Consider the following 19,740-nt stretch of genomic DNA (forward strand, 5'->3'; position numbering starts at 1 on the left):
ATAATAAGGAAACGAGGAAGTATATTAAATACGAAGGATTCGATGATAATATGACGTTTTCAATTTCGTAAGATTCTGCTTTCTAATAACTAGAAACCGAATTCGAAAATCGAACGGAGAAATTAACTGTACCGTACGGTAGATTCTTGAAACTCGTATATCAATAAGTAAACAAGTTATAGCTAATAAAAAATGATAGCAAACGTCGAGCATATAAAAATAGAATTCGTCGAAAATTTGTTCAAACAATTTATACGATACGAATAATTATACTTTCATGAAAATACGCAAGCGTTGATGAAGCGTGCTATAAGAACATTCAGTAATTATGCACAACCCACGCATACATCCTACTTCGAATTTACACATGATACGTAAAAGAGGAAATAGATAATGTTGTATCCATATATATGTATATAAAGTATTGTTTACACACACACGCACATATACGTGGGCGCGTTGTTGCACACACTCGCACACGCTACTATTACTATCTCACTACAATGAAATATCTAACCTCGAAAATTCGACTAAAGACTAACTCGTGTAAAATGTAGAAAACGCCTTGGCCATTCATTCTGCCGAAGGAAAAAAATCTACTCGACCCTGTAAACATCTTGTGATTGACTGATGTGTTTACGACTTACGAGTATGTACGTTATCTAACACAATATATCTATTGAAATGATTCTGAAAATTGTTTAGAGGGACGTGTCCTTGATCTATAGACAAATTCTCAATTGCTATTAAAACACGTGTTTTGTAAGGGGGAAAAAAAAAAAAGAAAAAACTATTGAAAGAGTAGCCTTGAAATAGACGAAATACATGTATATAATTCTTTGAGTTTAAAGACCGATTGTGTTTTAAGGTTAGAGAATGATTAGTCGTACGGTTTGTTGCACTGAAATCATTTGAACCGTGAGATATTATCGATTAGATACGATCAATGATTTCGATGATTTTCAACGTGCATACATTCTCTCTTTCTCTTTCTCTTTCTCTCCTCGTTCCCATCCGTTAGCTGTGTGCTTATATTCTCAAACGATGCAACAAACGACGACTTACTTGTTTTCTCTATGTAAGAGGGTGTTCCTTTGACACGTGTACCACACATTCACGATGGACCGGTCGCACTTACACTTGCACTAATGCACGCTATCAAGGAACGACGGGAAATTGTACGATCCACACCCAAAAATCCCGTCACGTTGAGAAAATACTGACACCTCACTAATAATATGGCCGCCGCCCGCCCGCCGATCACCACGCGATGGGGTGGGGCAATCCACGAACTACAAACATAATATATAGATAGTCAACATCATTGTATTTTTCGACCGTTGTTTTACTTCAAAATAAAATCAATTTTTGTATTTTTTAAATAATACTAATTTTTCTGAGATTTTATATAAAATTGTTGTATTGTACAATGAATAATATTATATTTTTAAAGAAATTACTGTCGTTCTGCTTTTCTGAATGTTTCCAAATAAATTTATTGTCTACTTAAATATTCTTAATATCGATGCAAGCATTTTACCCAAGGGAAAATATTGCAATAAAATTCATCAAAATAATAACAACTTTCGGTGATGTAATATAATATCGATAATATCATTTTAAAAACTGTGTGCGTGTGTTTGTGTGCATGTCTGTGTGTGTGTAATCAGTTTTTTAGTAACCTGAAAATTTATATGATTTATACGTCATAGATGTACTCACCTTTTTTAATTAATTATATTGCACGAGTTGATAATAAATTCGAATTCTTTTTATATAGGTTATATGCAATTTTGCTTATCATTATCAGAAAAAAAAGAGGACACATAAATGCATTTCTACGCTCCTGATCCCAAGAACTATGACTCTTGAGATTCGAAAAAGCAAGGTAAAATAAATGTTCATTAAGTTGATTTAAGTTGATCCAAACAGAAAAGGGGCCGCGTGTACCGTGAACTTCGTCTTCTTTCATGTTGGATAGTTATTCTTCATCTCGACAAAGGGTTCTATTTCGATAGTGCCTGAGAAAAATTATTGAAAAAGAAATGTGAGTAAGATAAGTAACAGTAGAAGTGATAAATAAAAAAAAAAAAGGGAGCAATGGATCTTTTTCGAATGGTAAATGAAATCATGACAAATTTGCCTTTCCCTTTTCCTTTAACATACATATATACATACCTTATTCTAAACAGAATTGATTAGTACCGAATGACAATGATAAACATTGTGATTGTGACTAAATTCATTAGTATTATTACTTTCTTAACCTAACTTTAAAAAAAAAAAAAAAAACAAATTTTATGTATATTAATTCAATTTGAAGATACACACAACAATAAATAAGAGTGATTACATTTTCAAGAAAAGATATTAGAATTTGCTAATGTTAAAAAAGATTGATATTTACGCCATGTCGTTCTTTCAAAATTAATTATGTTGATGTATTATTGACAATTTCTTACATCTTCCTTCCACTCTTGTGTCAACCTCATTGTCCTCGAATGTAACGATATTATTAGTTAAAAAAAGAAACAAAAAAAATGTAAAATATATTTTGGAACGTTATTGCACAATATATTTTTACGATTTTTCTTGTTTAAAAATTTCAATATAATTTAGACATAGTAAACATCTTTGTGTCCACGAAAAAAATAGACAGTTATTTTTAGAAGAACACATGCTTCTCATAAATCCTATGTCTTGCACATACTATTGATGATTTCAATAAATATGAAAAAAAGACAAAAAAACATGGTTAGTCAATCTGTTTAAATACCTTCTTCAATTCTTTACCTTCACCTTTACTTATCTTTCTCATTGTATCATCTAAAATACATGGTATGCATTTTGTTTTTGTTTTTCTTTTTTTCATTCGTATGCTTATTTATACTACAATATAAGATGCTTTTATATTTATGCATATATAGAAATAAATTTTTATAAAGTATATAAAATATAAAACAATTTGGATATACTATACAAAATGTTATTACTATTTAATATATATATATATAAAGTTTTTTTAATAAGTTATAATTAGAGGAATGTTTAGTTCCAAATATAATAATATTTATTAAAGTTATTATATTACAAACTTTTTATATGTTTTAATTATTGTTGAACTATATGTTGACATTATTTAACCTATGCAATCATTAATATACTTATTAAAATTATAGGCAAGTTGGTCAAAGAAACCTAGATTGGGTACTGATTTAGCATTGGGTTGTTCCCTGATTGCATTACACAAAAATATGTTTTGCTGGGGAAGTTCCATTCATGGAGAATTAGGACTAGGTGGTATCGAAGATGAACATATTCTTACTCCTCGTGAAGTTGATTTTCAGAAATCTACAGAAGTTACATATAGTAAGATTTTCATTTGTATTTATTAAAGAATTAGCAATTTGCTTATTTATTATAATAGTTTTATAGATAGAATCTTTAAAGAGGATACGTGTTTAACGGTGTATATGTTTTTTTTTTTCAGTTGCATGTGGCGAAAGTCATACTGTAGTTATAACACGAGGTGGAGAATTATATTCTTGTGGAAATAATGACTTTGGGCAACTAGGACATGATAAAGGAAGAAAAAGGTTACGTGAGTATTTTGAATTAATATGTTGATTTTATTTTATTAATTATTTTCAAGTTTTAGAGATAAAATCTAAGAGAAATAATTAAAAGTAATATTAATGTTTTATATATAGGCTTGATATCAGGATTAGAAGCATTTGTATTTAAAAAGGCAGCATGTGGAGCATGTCACACGGTAGCTGTTAATGAATGGGGACAATTATTTAGCTGGGGATGTAATTCTGAAGGTCAATTAGGTAGTGTACTATTGTAAAAGTATATTATAATTTGACATTTAATTATAATAATGAAATATCAAACAAATTCTGTCAACTTTTATATTTTCCAGGATTAAATATAATAAACCCTACTGAAAATATACCACGTATGGTAAAAACATTAGGAACAAATGTAATTGTGCAAGTAGCTTGCGGAATAAAACATGTACTTGCGCTTACAAATAATGGAGAAATCTATGCTTGGGGTTCAAATACTGAAGGGCAGTTAGGCTTAGGTTCTGATGTAATTAAGGAATTAAAACCAAAACTTATATGCAGCTTAATTTCTTTACCTATTGCATTTATTGCATGTGGTGGTTATCATAGTATAGCTATAACTAAGTCGGGTAATGTTTAATATAATATTTAAAAAAACAGTGATATGATATTAAAAAATAAACTTGTGATTTGTAGAAAAGTATTTCTACATTAATAATTTTTTTTGTAGGTGCTGTATTTGGCTGGGGGAAAAATGTATTTGGCCAATTGGGACTAAATGATACGCAAATTAGGTATCTTCCTTGCCAATTAAGAACTTTGCGAAATGCCAAAGTATGTTATGCGGCATGTGGAGAAGAATTTTCTGTATTTTTAACAATGGTAAAGTATGAAATAATTGAAAAAATTATATTAAATTATTTGTCATGTTCGTTTTTATAGGATGGTGGTGTATTCACCTGTGGTGCAGGAATGTATGGTCAATTGGGACATGGAAGTCATAGCAATGAGATTTTACCTCGACAAGTTATGGAATTGATGGGCAGTACTGTTACACAAGTACACAAATGCTATAGAATTTTTTTCTCCCTTTAACATATTAAAAAGTTTATTACATATAATATTTGTCTTTTGCAGGTGTCATGTGGTCGAAGACATACTTTGGCATTCGTACCTTCACATAGAAAAATTTATGCTTGGGGCCTAGGTGGTGCAGGACAATTAGGCAATCGCATTACTCAAAGTGTTACTACTCCTCAAGTTGTACTTGGACCATGGGTACCTCCTAATGGGTCAGCAATGATCAAACTCGACACACAGTTGAGTTCCTATATGATTGATTGCATCGTTAAACATATATTTAGTGGAGGGGATCATTGTTTTGCCACTGTTATTCCAAGAGAAGTAAATTTACGCGTTATAATGATATATATATATATATATATATATGTATAAAAAATTTTATTATTAAGATTATATTGTATTGATCAATCGTTATATAGGAAAATATTGAATCGGACGACTGCAGAGTAATAGATTCTACTTCTCAGATACTTAATATATCTGAAGAACAATTGGCAGCTTGTCAAAGAGTTCCAAAAGGATCTTCTGTTGATCATGAACTTATGATGTAAGTAAAATCATCTTTTTAATGTTTAAAAATATTATAAATTTTTATATTTTATACATTTCATATTTCAGGTATTTAGAAACCGCTTTTAAGAGTCAATCTTGTATAAATGGATCGTTTTTATTTAAGAACGATGCTCATTATGGATGTTCAAGTAAAAACCATGGAGTAGATTTGGATATAGCAATTAAATCCTTTGGAGTAATATCAGAATTGTGTAACGATACAATTCAGGAACTCGTACGTATTTTTTTTTAGCTTAGAAGATTTATTTATGCATTGATTATTTGTAGTGATTGCATTTATTAATATTTAATAAAAAATTATTTCAGATTTTTAATAGCATAACAGATAGTCTTATACCATCTTTCTCAACCTCTCCACCAGACATAGAATCTTTGAGAGTATATTTAACAGTGCCTTTGTATCATGGTTTCGCAAATCCTTTGCATTGGAATGCTTTACATCAACCATTTTGCAAAGCTGTTATAAATTTAAAATCAGAAGCTCTTAAAGTAGTAAGCTCATGGTGGAGTAAAGCTCCGCCTTATTACTTCGAAAGACTTGTTCGTACTCATAAAAGTGTTGTTTTACATATTATAAAGCAATCCAAACATGACAAGGTAATAATACTTTTATTAAAATTATAAAATAATATAATAAAATCGTACTTCTTTTATTTATAGAATGTATCGTGGAATGTATTGAGCAAATACGTCTTAGAATTTTTAAGATTATTAAATAAATTAAATCATACTGCTGAAGATAAAATTAGGGTGCCTTATTCCACGTTTCATTTGCCAGAATTAATAGAACATATAGATATTAAAGCTGATTATTTTAAATGGCTGACGGAAAAAGACAATTATTCGGTATGATAACTGAAATATGCATTTAGCGATATAAAAATTAACTGGTCTGTGTATTCTTTTTTTCTTAAAACTTGTTATCTTTTATTTGTAGAATAATAGAATGTATTTCTGCGATTATCCTTTCCTTTTTGATGCGCAAGCGAAAACCGTATTATTGGAAACAGATCAAGCAATACAGGTATTATTTTACGTTAAATAATCGATCTTCAATGTCTTCTAAAAAATGTAGTGTTTAGTTGACTTTTCTATATATGCGTTTTGATTTAATAATAGATGCAATCAGCAATGAACGAAGCTGCAACTCGTGCTATTACTCAAATGCTTTTCCATCCATATCCCGCTAACAGCATGGATGCTAGACTTCACAATCAATTTGTCACGTTAAATGTTTCACGAGAAAATATTGTACAAGATACTTTACTGGAATTATCTCATTATGATCCTAGCGATTTGAAGAAACCGCTAAGAGTAAGCATTTTATTATATATTTACATATGTTTTATTTTTATTTTTAATTAGATTTATATGACATATACGTGTTATTTCTAAACAGGTGAAATTTCACGGAGAAGAAGCAGAAGACGCAGGAGGAGTTAAAAAAGAATTTTTTATGCTTCTTTTAAAAGAAATCTTAGACCCAAAATATGGAATGTTTAAAGAATATGAAGAGACTAGAACTATTTGGTTTAGTCAAGATTCATTTGAAGACGAAGTTATGTATTCCTTAATTGGTTTGCTGTGTGGACTTGTCATTTATAATTTTATAATAATTGATCTACCCTTCCCATTGGCTTTATATAAAAAATTATTACATGAACCAGTGGGATTGATTGATATCAAAGAAATGTCTCCAGCAGTTGCTAAGTATGTGCCTAATCTATTATACCTATATCAAATGAAGATGAAAAATTCAAACAAATATTATTAATGGGATGAAAATTTTTGTTGATTGCAGAAGTTTGCAAAGTATTCTTGATTATGAGAATCCAGATTTCGAAGAGATATTCTGTTTAAATTTTGAAATAGTCAGGGATGCTTTTGGTGAGAGAAAGATATATGAATTAATACCAGATGGTGGGAAAGTTCCTGTTACATTAAAAAATAAGTTAGTCATTGTTATAATTGATTTTTCAATCAAAATAGATTGTATGCCATTGTATTAAAACAATTGTTGTATTTTTTCAGAAAACAATTTGTTGACTTGTACGTAGATTATATTCTCAACAAATCAGTAGAATCTCATTATCAAGCATTTCATACAGGTTTTCACAAAGTGTGTGGAGGAAGAGTATTGGAACTTTTCCATAGCCATGAATTGATGGCAGTGGTTGTTGGAAATGAAAATTATGATTGGGAAGAGCTACAAAGAAATGCAACGTATAAAGAAGGCTACTCGGCAAATGATCCTACCATTAACTTATTTTGGCAAGTATTTCATGAGCTACCTTTGGAAGAAAAAAAGAAATTTTTACTTTTCTTAACTGGAAGTGACAGAATACCTATACAGGGTATGAAAGCAATTAAGGTAAATTATTTCAATTATATTACCTTCCTCTTTTAAGGAAATTTTATATTATTAATTATATTTCATGTTTCATATTTATATCGCAGATAATAATACAACCGATGAGCGATGAACGTATGTTGCCCGTTGCACATACATGCTTTAATGTGCTTGATCTCCCACGTTACCAAACTCGCGAAAGATTACGCTATAAATTATTACAAGCTATTCAACAAACTCAAGGCTTTTCGCTGGTGTGAACACATAAAAGATTATTTTTGTATTGTAATATATTATTATATTTTTTGCAAACTAATTATTACTATTTTTTTTTTTTTTTTAATGGTGTAAAATAGAAAATCACTATGATGATGTAATTCTTCATTGATGTAAGTGCATGTTCAATTGACAATTGTCGTCATTTGTTCATGCATCGAATTAAAGCAGATAGTTTAATTGCGTCTTGTTACATACTTGTTTTATGATTCATACTATATATCCATTGAAATATTTCAATAACACATCACGGCTTTTGAAAAATTTCAATTCAATATTTGTTATTATCTAGTCATATTATAATAACAAGTTATCTCTTATCATTCGCTTTACAAAGTAAGATATATTCAGATTAATATTTCATTTATAATTATTAAACCAAATAGAGAAAGGAACAACATATGAGAGAAAGAAATGTTTAGCGTTTGTTCATTTAACAAAATTATTATAAATTGCATAGAAGAAAAGTTATAACTCAGGGAGTATTTATTATTATAATGAAGGAGCAATCTTTTATATGTCATGTTTTAGAATGTGTCATGACATTTAGTCATGATTTATAAAAGGATTTTAAAGATATGTATTATTATAGAACAAAAAATTTTTCAAAAAAAATATTACGCTTTTAACTAGAGAACATATTTTATATTTTTAACGAATATAAAAAAAAGATTTATTTCACAAAAACATACACAACCAAATAGAAAACCTCGAATGAAATGTTTGTGCATCTATTTGAAAAATTTATTTATTTGTAGTAAATTTAAGGGTAATGGATTATATGTTATTGAGAAACGTGTGTAATTTAATTTTTTATCGCGTCGTATAATAAAGATCCAACTTCATCTGATCCGCGCGAAGATGTTAAAAAAGTTGAAATTTGTAAAGATCTTTTTATTTATCTCTCCACAACAATAAATTACATAATTACAAACGTATCGTTAGTTATTCATAGACACATTAGTGCCAAATTGTGTTATAAAAGATACGTTTTATTTTTAAATAACTATTATGCGACGTCAAATTATGCTTTAGTGCGTTAATGTGTTTTCTTCGATTTCATAATGTAATTAATTATATAACATTCGAATATCTTGTTCGTCTATTAATATTATTCTATATTAATTCGATATCGTTTAATCGTTTAAGTTTCTTTGTTCATTTCTAGCATTATTCGGGCATTCGATCTTCGCATATCATTTTGCTGTGTTCATTTTCATTTAAGGACATATATTATAGAGCTGGAAACATTTTGGAAGCATTAGTTGTCCTGTAAAAATGTCATGATCTTTAAAAATGTCAACACGAAAAAAAAAAACGTGGAAAGCATACTTGTGCATAAATTTGTTTCATTATTTTTTTTTTTTATCAAAATATTTATGCGACTAAAGAAAGAAAGGCAGAAAGAAAAGAAGAGAAAAAGAAAAAAAAGATGTAAAATTATGATAATTTACGGGTCGGTCAGTCTCTGTAAATAGATACATATACATATATATATATATATTATATATATACATATATATATATATACATTCTCGACACAGGAAATCTGTACAACGAGCTTGCCAAGACCTATATAAAGAGATGAGTAATATATTAAAATTATGTTAAATAAAATAATTCATCGTTAAAGAGTCAGTTTAAAAATGCGATAACTGTTTTATCATTTCTCTCGATGAATCTCATTTTGAAAAGAAAAAAGAAAAAAGAAAAAAGAAAGAACCTGAGGAAAGTGAAACTTCATTTCAAGTAATTAGTCGATTGGCATTATCGGAATTTGCGCAGATATCCTAAAAAATCTATGTAATATTAAGGCGAAAATATAATGCGAATATATTATAGAATGCCTCTGCTAATGTTGATAAGATGGAGTAAAGTATTGAGTTCCTGGTGGAGCTCTGTAACCTGGATAAGTATTGTTAAGAGCATGTTGAGCAAAAAATCCGCTGTAATCCTTGTTAACTCGGCGTGGCCTGAATGCAGGTCCTTTAGCCAGATCCATCCTGGCTCTATTCTCAGCTTCCGTTTGTGCTTTTACGGAAGGTGGTGGCCATTTGAGATCTCCTCTCATGTTACCACTGATTGGAGCTTTTGTTGCAGCAGGTTGTGCTTGGTACACCGGTGCTGGTGCCTACAAAATTAATATATATATTTCTATATATTTTTTTTATATATTTCATTCTAATTATACGATAGAAAGTTTTGAGCAATTGTTCCTCTCATAAACATGATTTCATTGTTAAGTAGTATGTACCTATATAAATGTATATAAAATAAATGAATAAATAATAGTAATATATACATATATACTTTTAAATATCGCTAAATGAAAGAAATTTTATCAACCTGTGAGATCGGAGGCTCCGGTCTAAGAACAATGGTAGACGGTGGTGCTTCGTAAGATGCAGGACCGTAAGATTGATACGGTTGATTCTGTTGTCTCGTTCGCTCGTTGTGCTCTTGAGGATGCTGCTGAAACATAAAAATATACATCAAGAGATTACCACGAAATTACAATGAGTTTCGCCTTGTATTTCAGATTGCTTCGTTCAACTGCATGGGCCATTGATAATCCTTGATAGTCGTTGGAGGTTGAAATGAAAGAAGACAAATCGAAAGCAAATGAATATTATCTTCATCTGCTCAAATTTCCAAAGCACGGACGTGTCAAATTACATCTATCTCTTCCTCAAATCTTCGAATTTTTTTTTTCAAAGTTAACAAGTTAAAAATATTTCAAGAGACACAAGGTCAACGTCCGTACCTTGAATCACTTACCTTCCAAGTAGTCTGAGCTTGTTGTTGTTGCTGTGGTTGATTGGACCAAGCTTGAAGAGGATGTTGTTGTAGAATAGGTGAAGTAGCAGGTGGTGTCACAGGTGCCCAACCTTTAGGTGCAAATGGCTGTTGAAAATGCGATGGTTGTCGTAGAAGAGTTCCACTTGGACTGATCGACGGCGATGGAGACGATGGAAGAGCACTCTGAGTCGATGAACGGGCTACCGTCGATGGTGGTTGAGGTGATGGACCTGACGAAGGACTGCTCTGGTACGAGGGAATCTCACCGATTCCACGGGTCTTTTTAAGGGAAAATAAACATATGGTCGTTTGCTACTAAACGTGCACATTCAACGATCCTCCCACAATTCGATTTCTTTGCCGCGACACGATTTCTGAACAATTTTCAATAATCGAACGTGCAATATTCTAGCTCGACATTTTGATCTGATACGTGATACATAAATATTAACAGGCTTCAAGACATTGCAATACATATACATGTATATATAACGTGCACGAAGATTCACAGTGCTTAATTTATATGTTCAGAAAAAAAAAAAACGAAAAAAGAAAGAAAGAAAAGAAAAAAAGAAAAAGGACATCTTCGGAATGAAACATACAAGGGAACACAATTATGCTAAAGGCTGCCATGACAAGTTCCGTACGTACCAAATGACTGGACTATGCTATGAAAAACACTAAGCATCAAGTAACAATATCAACGAATATCTTATTGTCATGTGAATCGTGGAATTTACCTTCGCTTGTACAGGTCCTTGTTCAACGAAGTCAAGATCTTGATCTTCAGGAGGTGGTGGCCAAGCAACACGTTTCAAATCTGAAACAAAATAAAATTGTATGTTAAAAAGTTAATAAAATATCTATATATACATATATATGTCTGATAGTTGATTCATAATCCTTTACAACTCTCTAATAAAATCTAAATCATTACGAAAGAGATCGTATGATCAAATTATCAACGAACGTCTTCATCATATTAATGTACTTGGCTGTAGTTGCTGGACGTAGCGATCGTTTCGTAGGACATTGCAAAAGATTAAAAGATAAATAAAAAAAGAAAAATATAAAATTAAAAAAATAATAATAAAAAAAAAATATGTGAAAAGAAATCGATTACGTCAACATCGTGGGATTAATATTCGTTATGTTGATTCCTGTCGCTCTAGCCAAGTTTATATTTATGCGATTATTATTTTAAAATTTTCATGATTCCTATATGACCTCGTTGTATTCTTAGTTTCTTCAAAACTCGAAGGCCGAATACATGTATTTTGGAACGATGAAATTTTTTTAAAAACTTTCTTTTGAGTCCGAACTTCGTGTGTTAAAAAAGAATGTGCGTGTGTGTGTGTGTATATATATATATACATATATATATATATATTGAAAATTAAAATAGAAAGAGATATCACCTCATGTTCAAAAATTTGACATTAATTAAAGTGCATGCACGATGTTTTCAATTACAAACTTACTATAATATTATTTTTTTTGTGATTATACACTATAAAATATCTTCCAAAAACAAAAAAGATTATGGAAAATAAATTTCAATTCACTGAGCACAAAATTGTTGTCACTATTGTCACATATTCTTCCAGATATATTCTTCCAAATCTGATTCGACCATACGAATATCATCTCGTCAATCCAAACGATATCAAACATTGAAAATACAACAATTATTATTATTATTATTATTACGATGGATTTATATACGATGTGATATTTATCACAACGTACCCTCTATCTTTTGCACACAATTTTGGAAACGAAGTTACTCTCAGGTGTATTAAGTCGATGGACACGACTTTGCCAAAACAAAAACTGGCCAACTACTAACGCTAAACGAACATTTCTTCTACCTTTCATGATTGCCGAAATGACCTGGCCACCGATTTTAGAGTTTCCTTGGTGATTGGCCAAAGAGTGGGGATACTAGACAACCAGCCAGTGATTATTGGTTGATTTTCAAAATTTTCATGTTACCGGTAATTTATAGCTTTCCCAAATTTCTTTTTCTCTATGCTATGTTGTTAACATATATTTTTTTTCAACTTCTTTCTTTTTAAAAATTTTGTTGCAATATTTATATATGCATAATATCTTTAGATCAAAAAATCGTGCAGAAATAATTATTAATTATGGAATGGCAATTAATTTTATGATTACCTGCAATTAGAAAAATTACATTCGCTTCTAATATTATTAATGGCAGAAGCCTTTGATAATAGATCACAATGATCTTTTGAAGTTAGAAGAGCATCGCAAAAGCTCGTGTCTTTGGATTGTGTTAGGAGCCTCTTGATCAAAATTAGTGGGTACTAAATCCTCCGTACTTTTTTTCTCGTGGAATTGGTAGATCGGTATATTCCTTGCGTGTCAGTGATCTTGTTAGTCTCCTGCGACGATCAGTTTAAGTTCCGTTTCTTGCGATCTGGGCAAAAGCAGCAAGCGTAAGTAAAACGTAAAATTAGCTCGCTAGAATGTAAGCATATAGTGATAAACATAAATTATTAAGTTAGGTGAGACTAAATTTCAATAGGATGTGTATGTATGTATGTATGTATGTATGTAAAAAAAAAAAAAAAAAAAGAAACGAAAGAAAAAAGAAAATTCTAGTCTGAATGATACATTTACAGATAATTAAATGCTGCTAGAATAATTAAAAAAAGAATAAATGATTAATTTGAAAATTCTGCGATCATTAGAATATTTTTGTAATTATCGATATAGAGTTATACTTTGTCATGCACTCGACACATGCAAGGTCAAAGTTTCTCTTAAAATTCGTCCTTAGGGACTAGAATGACCCTATATTAAAAAGTTTTTACGTTTTAGACACCTATTGCTAATTTGGCAAAATGAATCTTTGAATAGTCGCCAGACACGTGGTATATAGCAGAATAGTAAGTATATAGCGAATGAATCAAAGATGCACCGCAGACATTATGGAACGATGTCTCGAAGATGTTAATAACACCGCGTTAAATTAGCACATACGGACATTTGCCTACAATTAATTATATATCAACGGTATGTGCCATTACGTCTATACGATAGTGTTATATAGTCGTACTCGGCAGGTGAACGAAATAATAAAGATGCAAGAATTCATGAAACTCACTTGGTTGACCACCTCGTTGTCTTGCTTCCTCCTCTTCGAGCATGCGTAGAACAGCGCTGTTTTGCAAATTTGCCGGCTTGGCCAGCTGGTTGAAATCGATCCTAAAAAGAAAAATCTCCTGTAAACATCTACTGTTTTGTTGATACATCAAAATAATAACTATTAGAGAGAGAATGAACTACTTAACAGGCTGATTATAGCCAAACTTTATTATATAGAATATTAATCAAAGCTGACGGTAGACTTTTTATAATTTTACAATTAGAAAACCGGGTGAATGTATCTAGATAATGATACGTGAGATAAGATATAGCGAAATTAGCCAAATGATAAATATTAAATTAATCTGACGAAAATGACGAATAAAAGAAAACTGAAAGAAAACGAAAGAATCGAACCTTCTTTGAGCGATCATATTAGGAAAGAAATGAAGCAAGCGCGATTGAAGAACAGGGGTGTATCGGGAAAATCACGAGAGACTGCGGTCAACCGTATAGCCAGGGGCCATCAAACGCGAAACTAAGTCAAGTACGACGTTCGCGGGCTTTGCGCAACGACTAGCCTCCGAGTCCGCGTTTATTTCTAACCGGTGTGATTCGGCCCTCTGAAAATAACGGGGGGCTCTCGCCAATGACGACGTCGAAGACGACGACGACGACGACGACGACGACGACGAAGACGGCGGTAGCAGCAGCCGCAGCAGCAATCTCCTGTTCTCTCGGATGATTCATCTCGACTCATATAAGACACTTATATGAGACACTACCTTCTAAATCGACGTCACTCGTCGATTCTTTATAGCCGAGGCTAGAGAGACGTATGGTATATACGTGTGCGTGTGTATATATATATATATATATATATATATATATATATATGCGTAGAATTGACGTAAGGTGGTTGACTTACGTTTATCAATAGGTCAATCAACCTAATATTTTTCTTTTTATTTTCTTTATCTACTTCCATTCACATCCTTATCACATCAAAAAAATAAAAATCATAATTATAAAAAAAAATCATTGAAATAAAAGTATTGAAATAAGATCATAAGAAGACCTAGAGTTTTTCAAGAACTTCCAAGACGATCTAAGGATTAGATACCCCCTTCTCTGAGAACAATTAAGAAAGAAAATGAATCAGATTCGTTAGAGAATAAAGGGAAATTATCGAGTGAAATTTATCATGGATTATAATGAAATAGAGAAAAAAGGAACGATTACGTTATCCTGGGATGAAAATTCTTTTTCTCTCTCTCTCTCTCTCTCTCTCTCTCTCTCTCTCTCTCTCTCTGCATTCTTCCGTAGGTCGTGTGCGTGATATTTTAAGTACGAATGTCATTACCCGACTGCTCCATTAGCCAGAACCTGAGTTTGCCTCTCCAAAGTCTCCTGTATTGCTTGCGGTGAATACAAGTTGATCGGAGAGTTGAATTGCTTGTTAACATATTTCACTTTCTGCCCGGACATATTTTTTCTTTCTTTCTCCACTTTCTTCTGACTACAAATAAAACATTCATATTAATTCCTTTGAAAAATATAACATTTTTAAGATAAATTCGTTCATCACGTTCTACTTTCAATGTTGACTCGTCTTCCTCTTATTTATATTTAAAACGCACCACCACTATACAATCAATGCTCTTAGTCCGAAGATATAAAACGGTCGAGATGATTCAACTATTTCACTTTACTCGATTACTAATCGTCAGGCACAAGTGATACAGAAACGACACCGAAAATTCTACTGGCGAATCACCTACGTGTGATCATTACTTCAAGATTGTACGCCACAATGTTTGGACATTTGATCGCAAATACAACGATCGCATATATCGCAAAGTGTTCGCATGTTCCAAAGTTCGTGCCAAGAAATCCGCGTAGAGAGAGGGTTGTCGAAAAAGCAAGAAAGGACGTATATGATCGTTCAGCTTCGGTTCAGTCTATTGAAAACGATAATAACCGAATGGTTCTTATATCCAGTTAGAAGTATTCCCTAAGAGTTCACTGACACTATCTTTTAGCTTTGGAAATTGGAGTAAGCTATTCATCGCTTAAGTTACAACGAGTACTCTCAAATGTCAGAAGTGACATTGACGAGAGGGCAACGTTTAGTCAATCTTCGTCAAATTTCCGCAGACTTTCCAATAAACATTCTATTTTAAGTTATATATTCTAATCATGAATGAATGAAACTAAATGACGAAAGAGAAACTAGTTTCTTGGAGTAGAATCCTTTGAAGAGCTAAAGTATACATTCGTGTAATTCGGATTAAGCCTAAAAAGAAGAAGAAAAAGAAGAAAAATCGAAAACTCAAGAGATGAAGTATTTTATTCAGAAAGTTAAAATTTCTTACTGAAATATCTTGATGCCGGGGGTAGCCACCGTTGGCCTACCATAGTTATTTTTGCTACGAAATTCCTCCGAATATATCTACATCGTCCGCAAAATCTCTTACGTCTCTCCCTCTTTTCCCTGTTAAACGAAGATACGTCAGATTTAGTGGATATCGTATGTATAGGATCGTATTGCATTACGATATAATCAGAAATGTTGTACGAAGGCGAACGTGTAACACATCGAGGGTAAAATAGCGATCAAGCCAAAAATCTTTCGAAAGATCGAAGACAATTAGTTTAAGCATTAGAAACATTCTGCGACAACTGCTAACGTGAAATTTCGATATCCGTTTCCTTTACATAACTCATTTCTATTTCCACCAGCTTCGTTGGTATTTGGGCGAGCTCTTTGGATTGAAGCAGAGAGCTCTTCTTTGAAATCTGACTCCTCAGACCGGAAAGTTCGTGCCAGACGTGAAAAAAAAAAAGAAAAAGAGAAAGAAAGGAAGACTTTCTAAGTGAAAATTACCAATGATAAGTTTCTCAAAGAAATGTATCTTCTTTCTTTCTTTTTATTGAAATTTTCTCAACACACATCTACTATTTTTTTTCTCCCTTTTTTTTTTTTTTTTTTTTTAATGCGTCACTTTGATGCTTGTATTTTCTCTCTTGTTTTCTTTTGTGCAATCCACACTGATCGGATGCCAAGTATTCGACATCGAGATATCCAAGATCCGAGATTGTTTACACGCTCTTCTTCTCCGTACCGATATTATAGATCGACCGAACTATTTTTATATGTCTGCATTACGATACAAGATACATATATACGATATTGCCTATTTCAGTATAGTAAAGAATGTGCTCTGTGAAGATTAACAATAAAATCGTAACGAAAGTAATAAGCAAAAAAAAAGAATACATATATATAATTGTATAGTACAAGTAAACAAAAATAAACTAACTCTAAAATATGGTCGAAGAACTCTTTAAAGAAAGAATACAATGCGGAAGAGACTTTTCCTCTCAACTTTCTCTTCTTCCTCGAACTCTCCGTTGCTTTTCCACGCTTCTCCGCTTCTGCTTTATCTTCAAAGACTATATACAAGACCAAAGTATAAAAGAGATACAAAAATAACAAGTATAAAATTAGAAATCTAAGAATGACTATAGTATATCAAGATTATACCAAAATATATCTCCTGTCGTCTAATAAAAAGGTAAATATGAATACTGAACAACGTGTAAGTATATATACATACATACATACATATATACACACACGCGCACAAATTTTTGTTTTGATTGTCTCTGAAATAAATACAATAATGTATGATATTGTACGAGCCAGTCAAAAAAAAGAAAAGAGAGGAAAAGAAAATAGAAAAAGAAGAAGACGATCAACCGCAAGAGAATTATATTTCCGTTTCCGGTATAAACAAAAGTGAAAACGGTGTTGAGTAAAATGTAAATGGTAAGAGAAAGAGAGCTTTCGTTTCTGGGAAGCTTTTAAACCTACCTTCGTGTTGAAAAGGTGAAACACGCGTTCTTCGTCTATCGAAACACACTGGACTCGTAAAAGCAAAAGCATGCGAGAGTACCAGCGGAGTGATGACTATCTCCCTCTTCCTCTCTTCCTCTTTCTCTCTCTTTCTCATTCTCATATCCACAGGACGAAGTTATTTTCGAGTCCCCTCGCACCGCTATCCATCGTCTCCAACCACTTTCCTGGCAAACGCAAGAAAGTCATTTGCGTTTTCTCGAAGCTTTTCTCACGTTAAGCTTCCCGCTCATTTTTCATTCTACCTCCCGCCAAAATGGCGCTATTATGGCGGGTTCTTTTACTCCAGGATAACCTGGAAATACAATTACTGTTTTACGAACATAAAGATTTACGAGATATTCTCTAAATCAATCGATTCTTTCAATATACATATGTATCAAGAATTAGAAAATAAACGTAATATAATTTATATGCGAATACGGCTACAGCTTACTTTTAAAACAAAATAAACTAAAATCATTTATATTCTTACGTTTGTGTGATAACAGATCTCTTCAAAGTTATTTATTTCTCCTGGAGAAAGATAGTATGGTAAAAGGAATAATTATAATATAACTTTACGATAAATCTACATATCTCTAAAATAAAATACTTATATATAATTATTACAACGAGAAATGTTTTCTACCTGAAAATGAAATATATTTGACGCGTAAGGTATATGCGATAACTTTTTAGTAACGGATAAAATGAATGCTACGTCCACCTAGCGTTAAAAAAGAAAACTATATCGAGTATCTGAAAATATTGGCGCGTTATTCAATTTCTAATCTCCGTCGTTAGATGGCGATATTATTTGTTGTCTACGTTTACAAAATTATCTTGAAAGCTGACAAAATATATGCAATTATCTTTTTTACATTTCCTTTTCTATCATAATCAACAAAAGAAAAAGAAATTTTCATTTAATATTTTCTTAGAAACATATATTTATCTGTTTCTATCCTCTTTGTTAATAATAATGATTGTTTAAAAATAAAAATTAATTTGTCGATTCATGTACTATATCGCAAATACTGTCGGTAATGTAATATTCTAATAATGCAGATTCAAATATACAGAAACGTAACAAAATATTGGCACGAAAAAGATCCTAATAATAGATAATTAACATCTTACTGCATTATATTAAACGTTTAAACATATATTATATATATACCCATTAATGATACATACATACATACATGTAATATATACATATATATACATCATACACACACATGTATATATACTCGTCTAAACCTATATATATAAGAAACTTGTTGCAAGTTAGGTTAAGTTCTAAGAAAAATGTCGATACTTCATTTTATGCGTGTATGCCTTTGCAAATAATCGATCCTATAGAAATTATATTAATATTTATCGCAAGTATCAGTTTCCTTACAATATAGACGCATATATTTATATAATAATCCTTAATTGTCTTGTAAATTCGAAAAATAAATGAACTATTTAGAAAAGAAATTATTCTTACCAAAAGAGTAACGAACGTGAACACCGATCTCTACGTCATCATATTCCAAATGTCGTACTTTCGATAATCGAACGGCGCCTGATATCACGTTGTACCATATAACTGCGAATTACGGCTATATCGACGATCAGGACACGAATACGCTGACACAACGATCAGGACATGAACGAACCCGTCGATATTATTCCATATCGGAGAAACGCGTTCTTCTATGCGCTTATACCATAATCGTTTTGTTCCTAACGAAACGTTGAAAGATCTTCCTCGAAAGTATACTCCTAACTCTGTTCAACTTTTTTACTTATTTTCTGTCTTTTTTTTACTTTTTTTTTTTTTTTTTTTTAATTCTTTTTTCTTTCTGCCTGAGGAATGAGTCGAGTCAAGGAAGTACAAACCGCACACTGACCGTTGAAAATTCTTTCATGACTACGAAAGAATAAGAAAAAAAGAGGTAGAAAGAGAAAAGGTAGTAGTTCGTTTCCCGCCGTTAAGAAGAACGTAAGAGATCAATAAAAGCTACCGCCCTTACCGACTCGCGATGCAGCTTGCTCTCAAAATGGATTCCTACGTCTTCCTC

At 31.6% G+C, this 19,740-nt stretch overlaps 2 protein-coding genes and 1 long non-coding RNA gene across 11 annotated transcripts; 1 reads left to right on the top strand and 2 right to left on the bottom strand.

Annotated features, from left to right (window-relative positions):
* Positions 1-1,063: 1,063 nt before the first annotated feature.
* LOC122635467 lies at positions 1,064-1,859 on the bottom strand. Its single transcript, XR_006328681.1, has 2 exons — positions 1,723-1,859; positions 1,064-1,292 (listed from the first exon to the last, which is right to left on the bottom strand). It is a non-coding gene; the product is annotated as an uncharacterized LOC122635467 (long non-coding RNA).
* LOC122635456 (probable E3 ubiquitin-protein ligase HERC4) lies at positions 1,723-8,733 on the top strand. 5 transcript variants are annotated; one of them, XM_043825689.1, is made up of 18 exons: positions 1,724-1,888; positions 3,180-3,369; positions 3,491-3,601; positions 3,711-3,833; positions 3,926-4,201; positions 4,303-4,454; positions 4,515-4,631; positions 4,710-4,976; positions 5,075-5,202; positions 5,274-5,442; positions 5,535-5,825; positions 5,889-6,074; positions 6,166-6,252; positions 6,348-6,542; positions 6,628-6,938; positions 7,030-7,179; positions 7,260-7,599; positions 7,686-8,733. In XM_043825689.1, exons 1-18 carry the CDS (start codon positions 1,862-1,864, stop codon positions 7,836-7,838), a joined length of 3,273 nt encoding a protein of 1,090 aa, XP_043681624.1. In that variant the 5' UTR covers positions 1,724-1,861; the 3' UTR covers positions 7,839-8,733. The 5 variants fall into 5 exon arrangements, with proteins under 5 accessions (XP_043681627.1, XP_043681624.1, XP_043681626.1 ...); XM_043825691.1 differs by lacking the exon at positions 1,724-1,888 and adding an exon at positions 1,913-2,047; XM_043825690.1 differs by lacking the exon at positions 1,724-1,888 and adding an exon at positions 1,962-2,118.
* LOC122635462 (putative uncharacterized protein DDB_G0290521) lies at positions 8,728-19,319 on the bottom strand. 5 transcript variants are annotated; one of them, XM_043825713.1, is made up of 8 exons: positions 19,164-19,319; positions 17,645-17,981; positions 15,131-15,286; positions 13,787-13,887; positions 11,394-11,473; positions 10,633-10,932; positions 10,201-10,326; positions 8,728-9,985 (listed from the first exon to the last, which is right to left on the bottom strand). In XM_043825713.1, exons 3-8 carry the CDS (start codon positions 15,253-15,255, stop codon positions 9,707-9,709), a joined length of 1,011 nt encoding a protein of 336 aa, XP_043681648.1. In that variant the 5' UTR covers positions 15,256-15,286; positions 17,645-17,981; positions 19,164-19,319; the 3' UTR covers positions 8,728-9,706. The 5 variants fall into 5 exon arrangements, with proteins under 5 accessions (XP_043681648.1, XP_043681650.1, XP_043681652.1 ...); XM_043825715.1 differs by having other exon boundaries at positions 10,201-10,323; positions 19,164-19,317; XM_043825717.1 differs by lacking the exon at positions 15,131-15,286 and having other exon boundaries at positions 19,164-19,315.
* Positions 19,320-19,740: the final 421 nt, after the last annotated feature.

This window comes from Vespula pensylvanica, chromosome 18 (assembly GCF_014466175.1).
Source record: "Vespula pensylvanica isolate Volc-1 chromosome 18, ASM1446617v1, whole genome shotgun sequence".
NCBI lineage: Eukaryota > Metazoa > Arthropoda > Insecta > Hymenoptera > Vespidae > Vespula > Vespula pensylvanica.

What these genes read in the sequence shown, in the direction of transcription:
- LOC122635456 (XM_043825689.1), top strand. Translation starts at nt 1,862, where the DNA reads ATGACTCTTGAGATTCGAAAAAGCAAG. An exon ending in TAATTCTGAAGGTCAATTAG is followed by an intron (nt 3,834 to 3,925) that starts GTAGTGTACTAT and finishes TATATTTTCCAG; the next exon opens with GATTAAATATAATAAACCCT. An exon ending in GTTGATCATGAACTTATGAT is followed by an intron (nt 5,203 to 5,273) that starts GTAAGTAAAATC and finishes TTCATATTTCAG; the next exon opens with GTATTTAGAAACCGCTTTTA.
- LOC122635462 (XM_043825713.1), bottom strand. Translation starts at nt 15,255, where the DNA reads ATGTCCGGGCAGAAAGTGAAATATGTTAACAAGCAATTCAACTCTCCG. An exon ending in AAGGACCTGTACAAGCGAAG is followed by an intron (nt 10,933 to 11,393) that starts GTAAATTCCACG and finishes TCCCTTAAAAAG; the next exon opens with ACCCGTGGAATCGGTGAGAT. An exon ending in AAGCTCAGACTACTTGGAAG is followed by an intron (nt 10,327 to 10,632) that starts GTAAGTGATTCA and finishes TTTATGTTTCAG; the next exon opens with CAGCATCCTCAAGAGCACAA.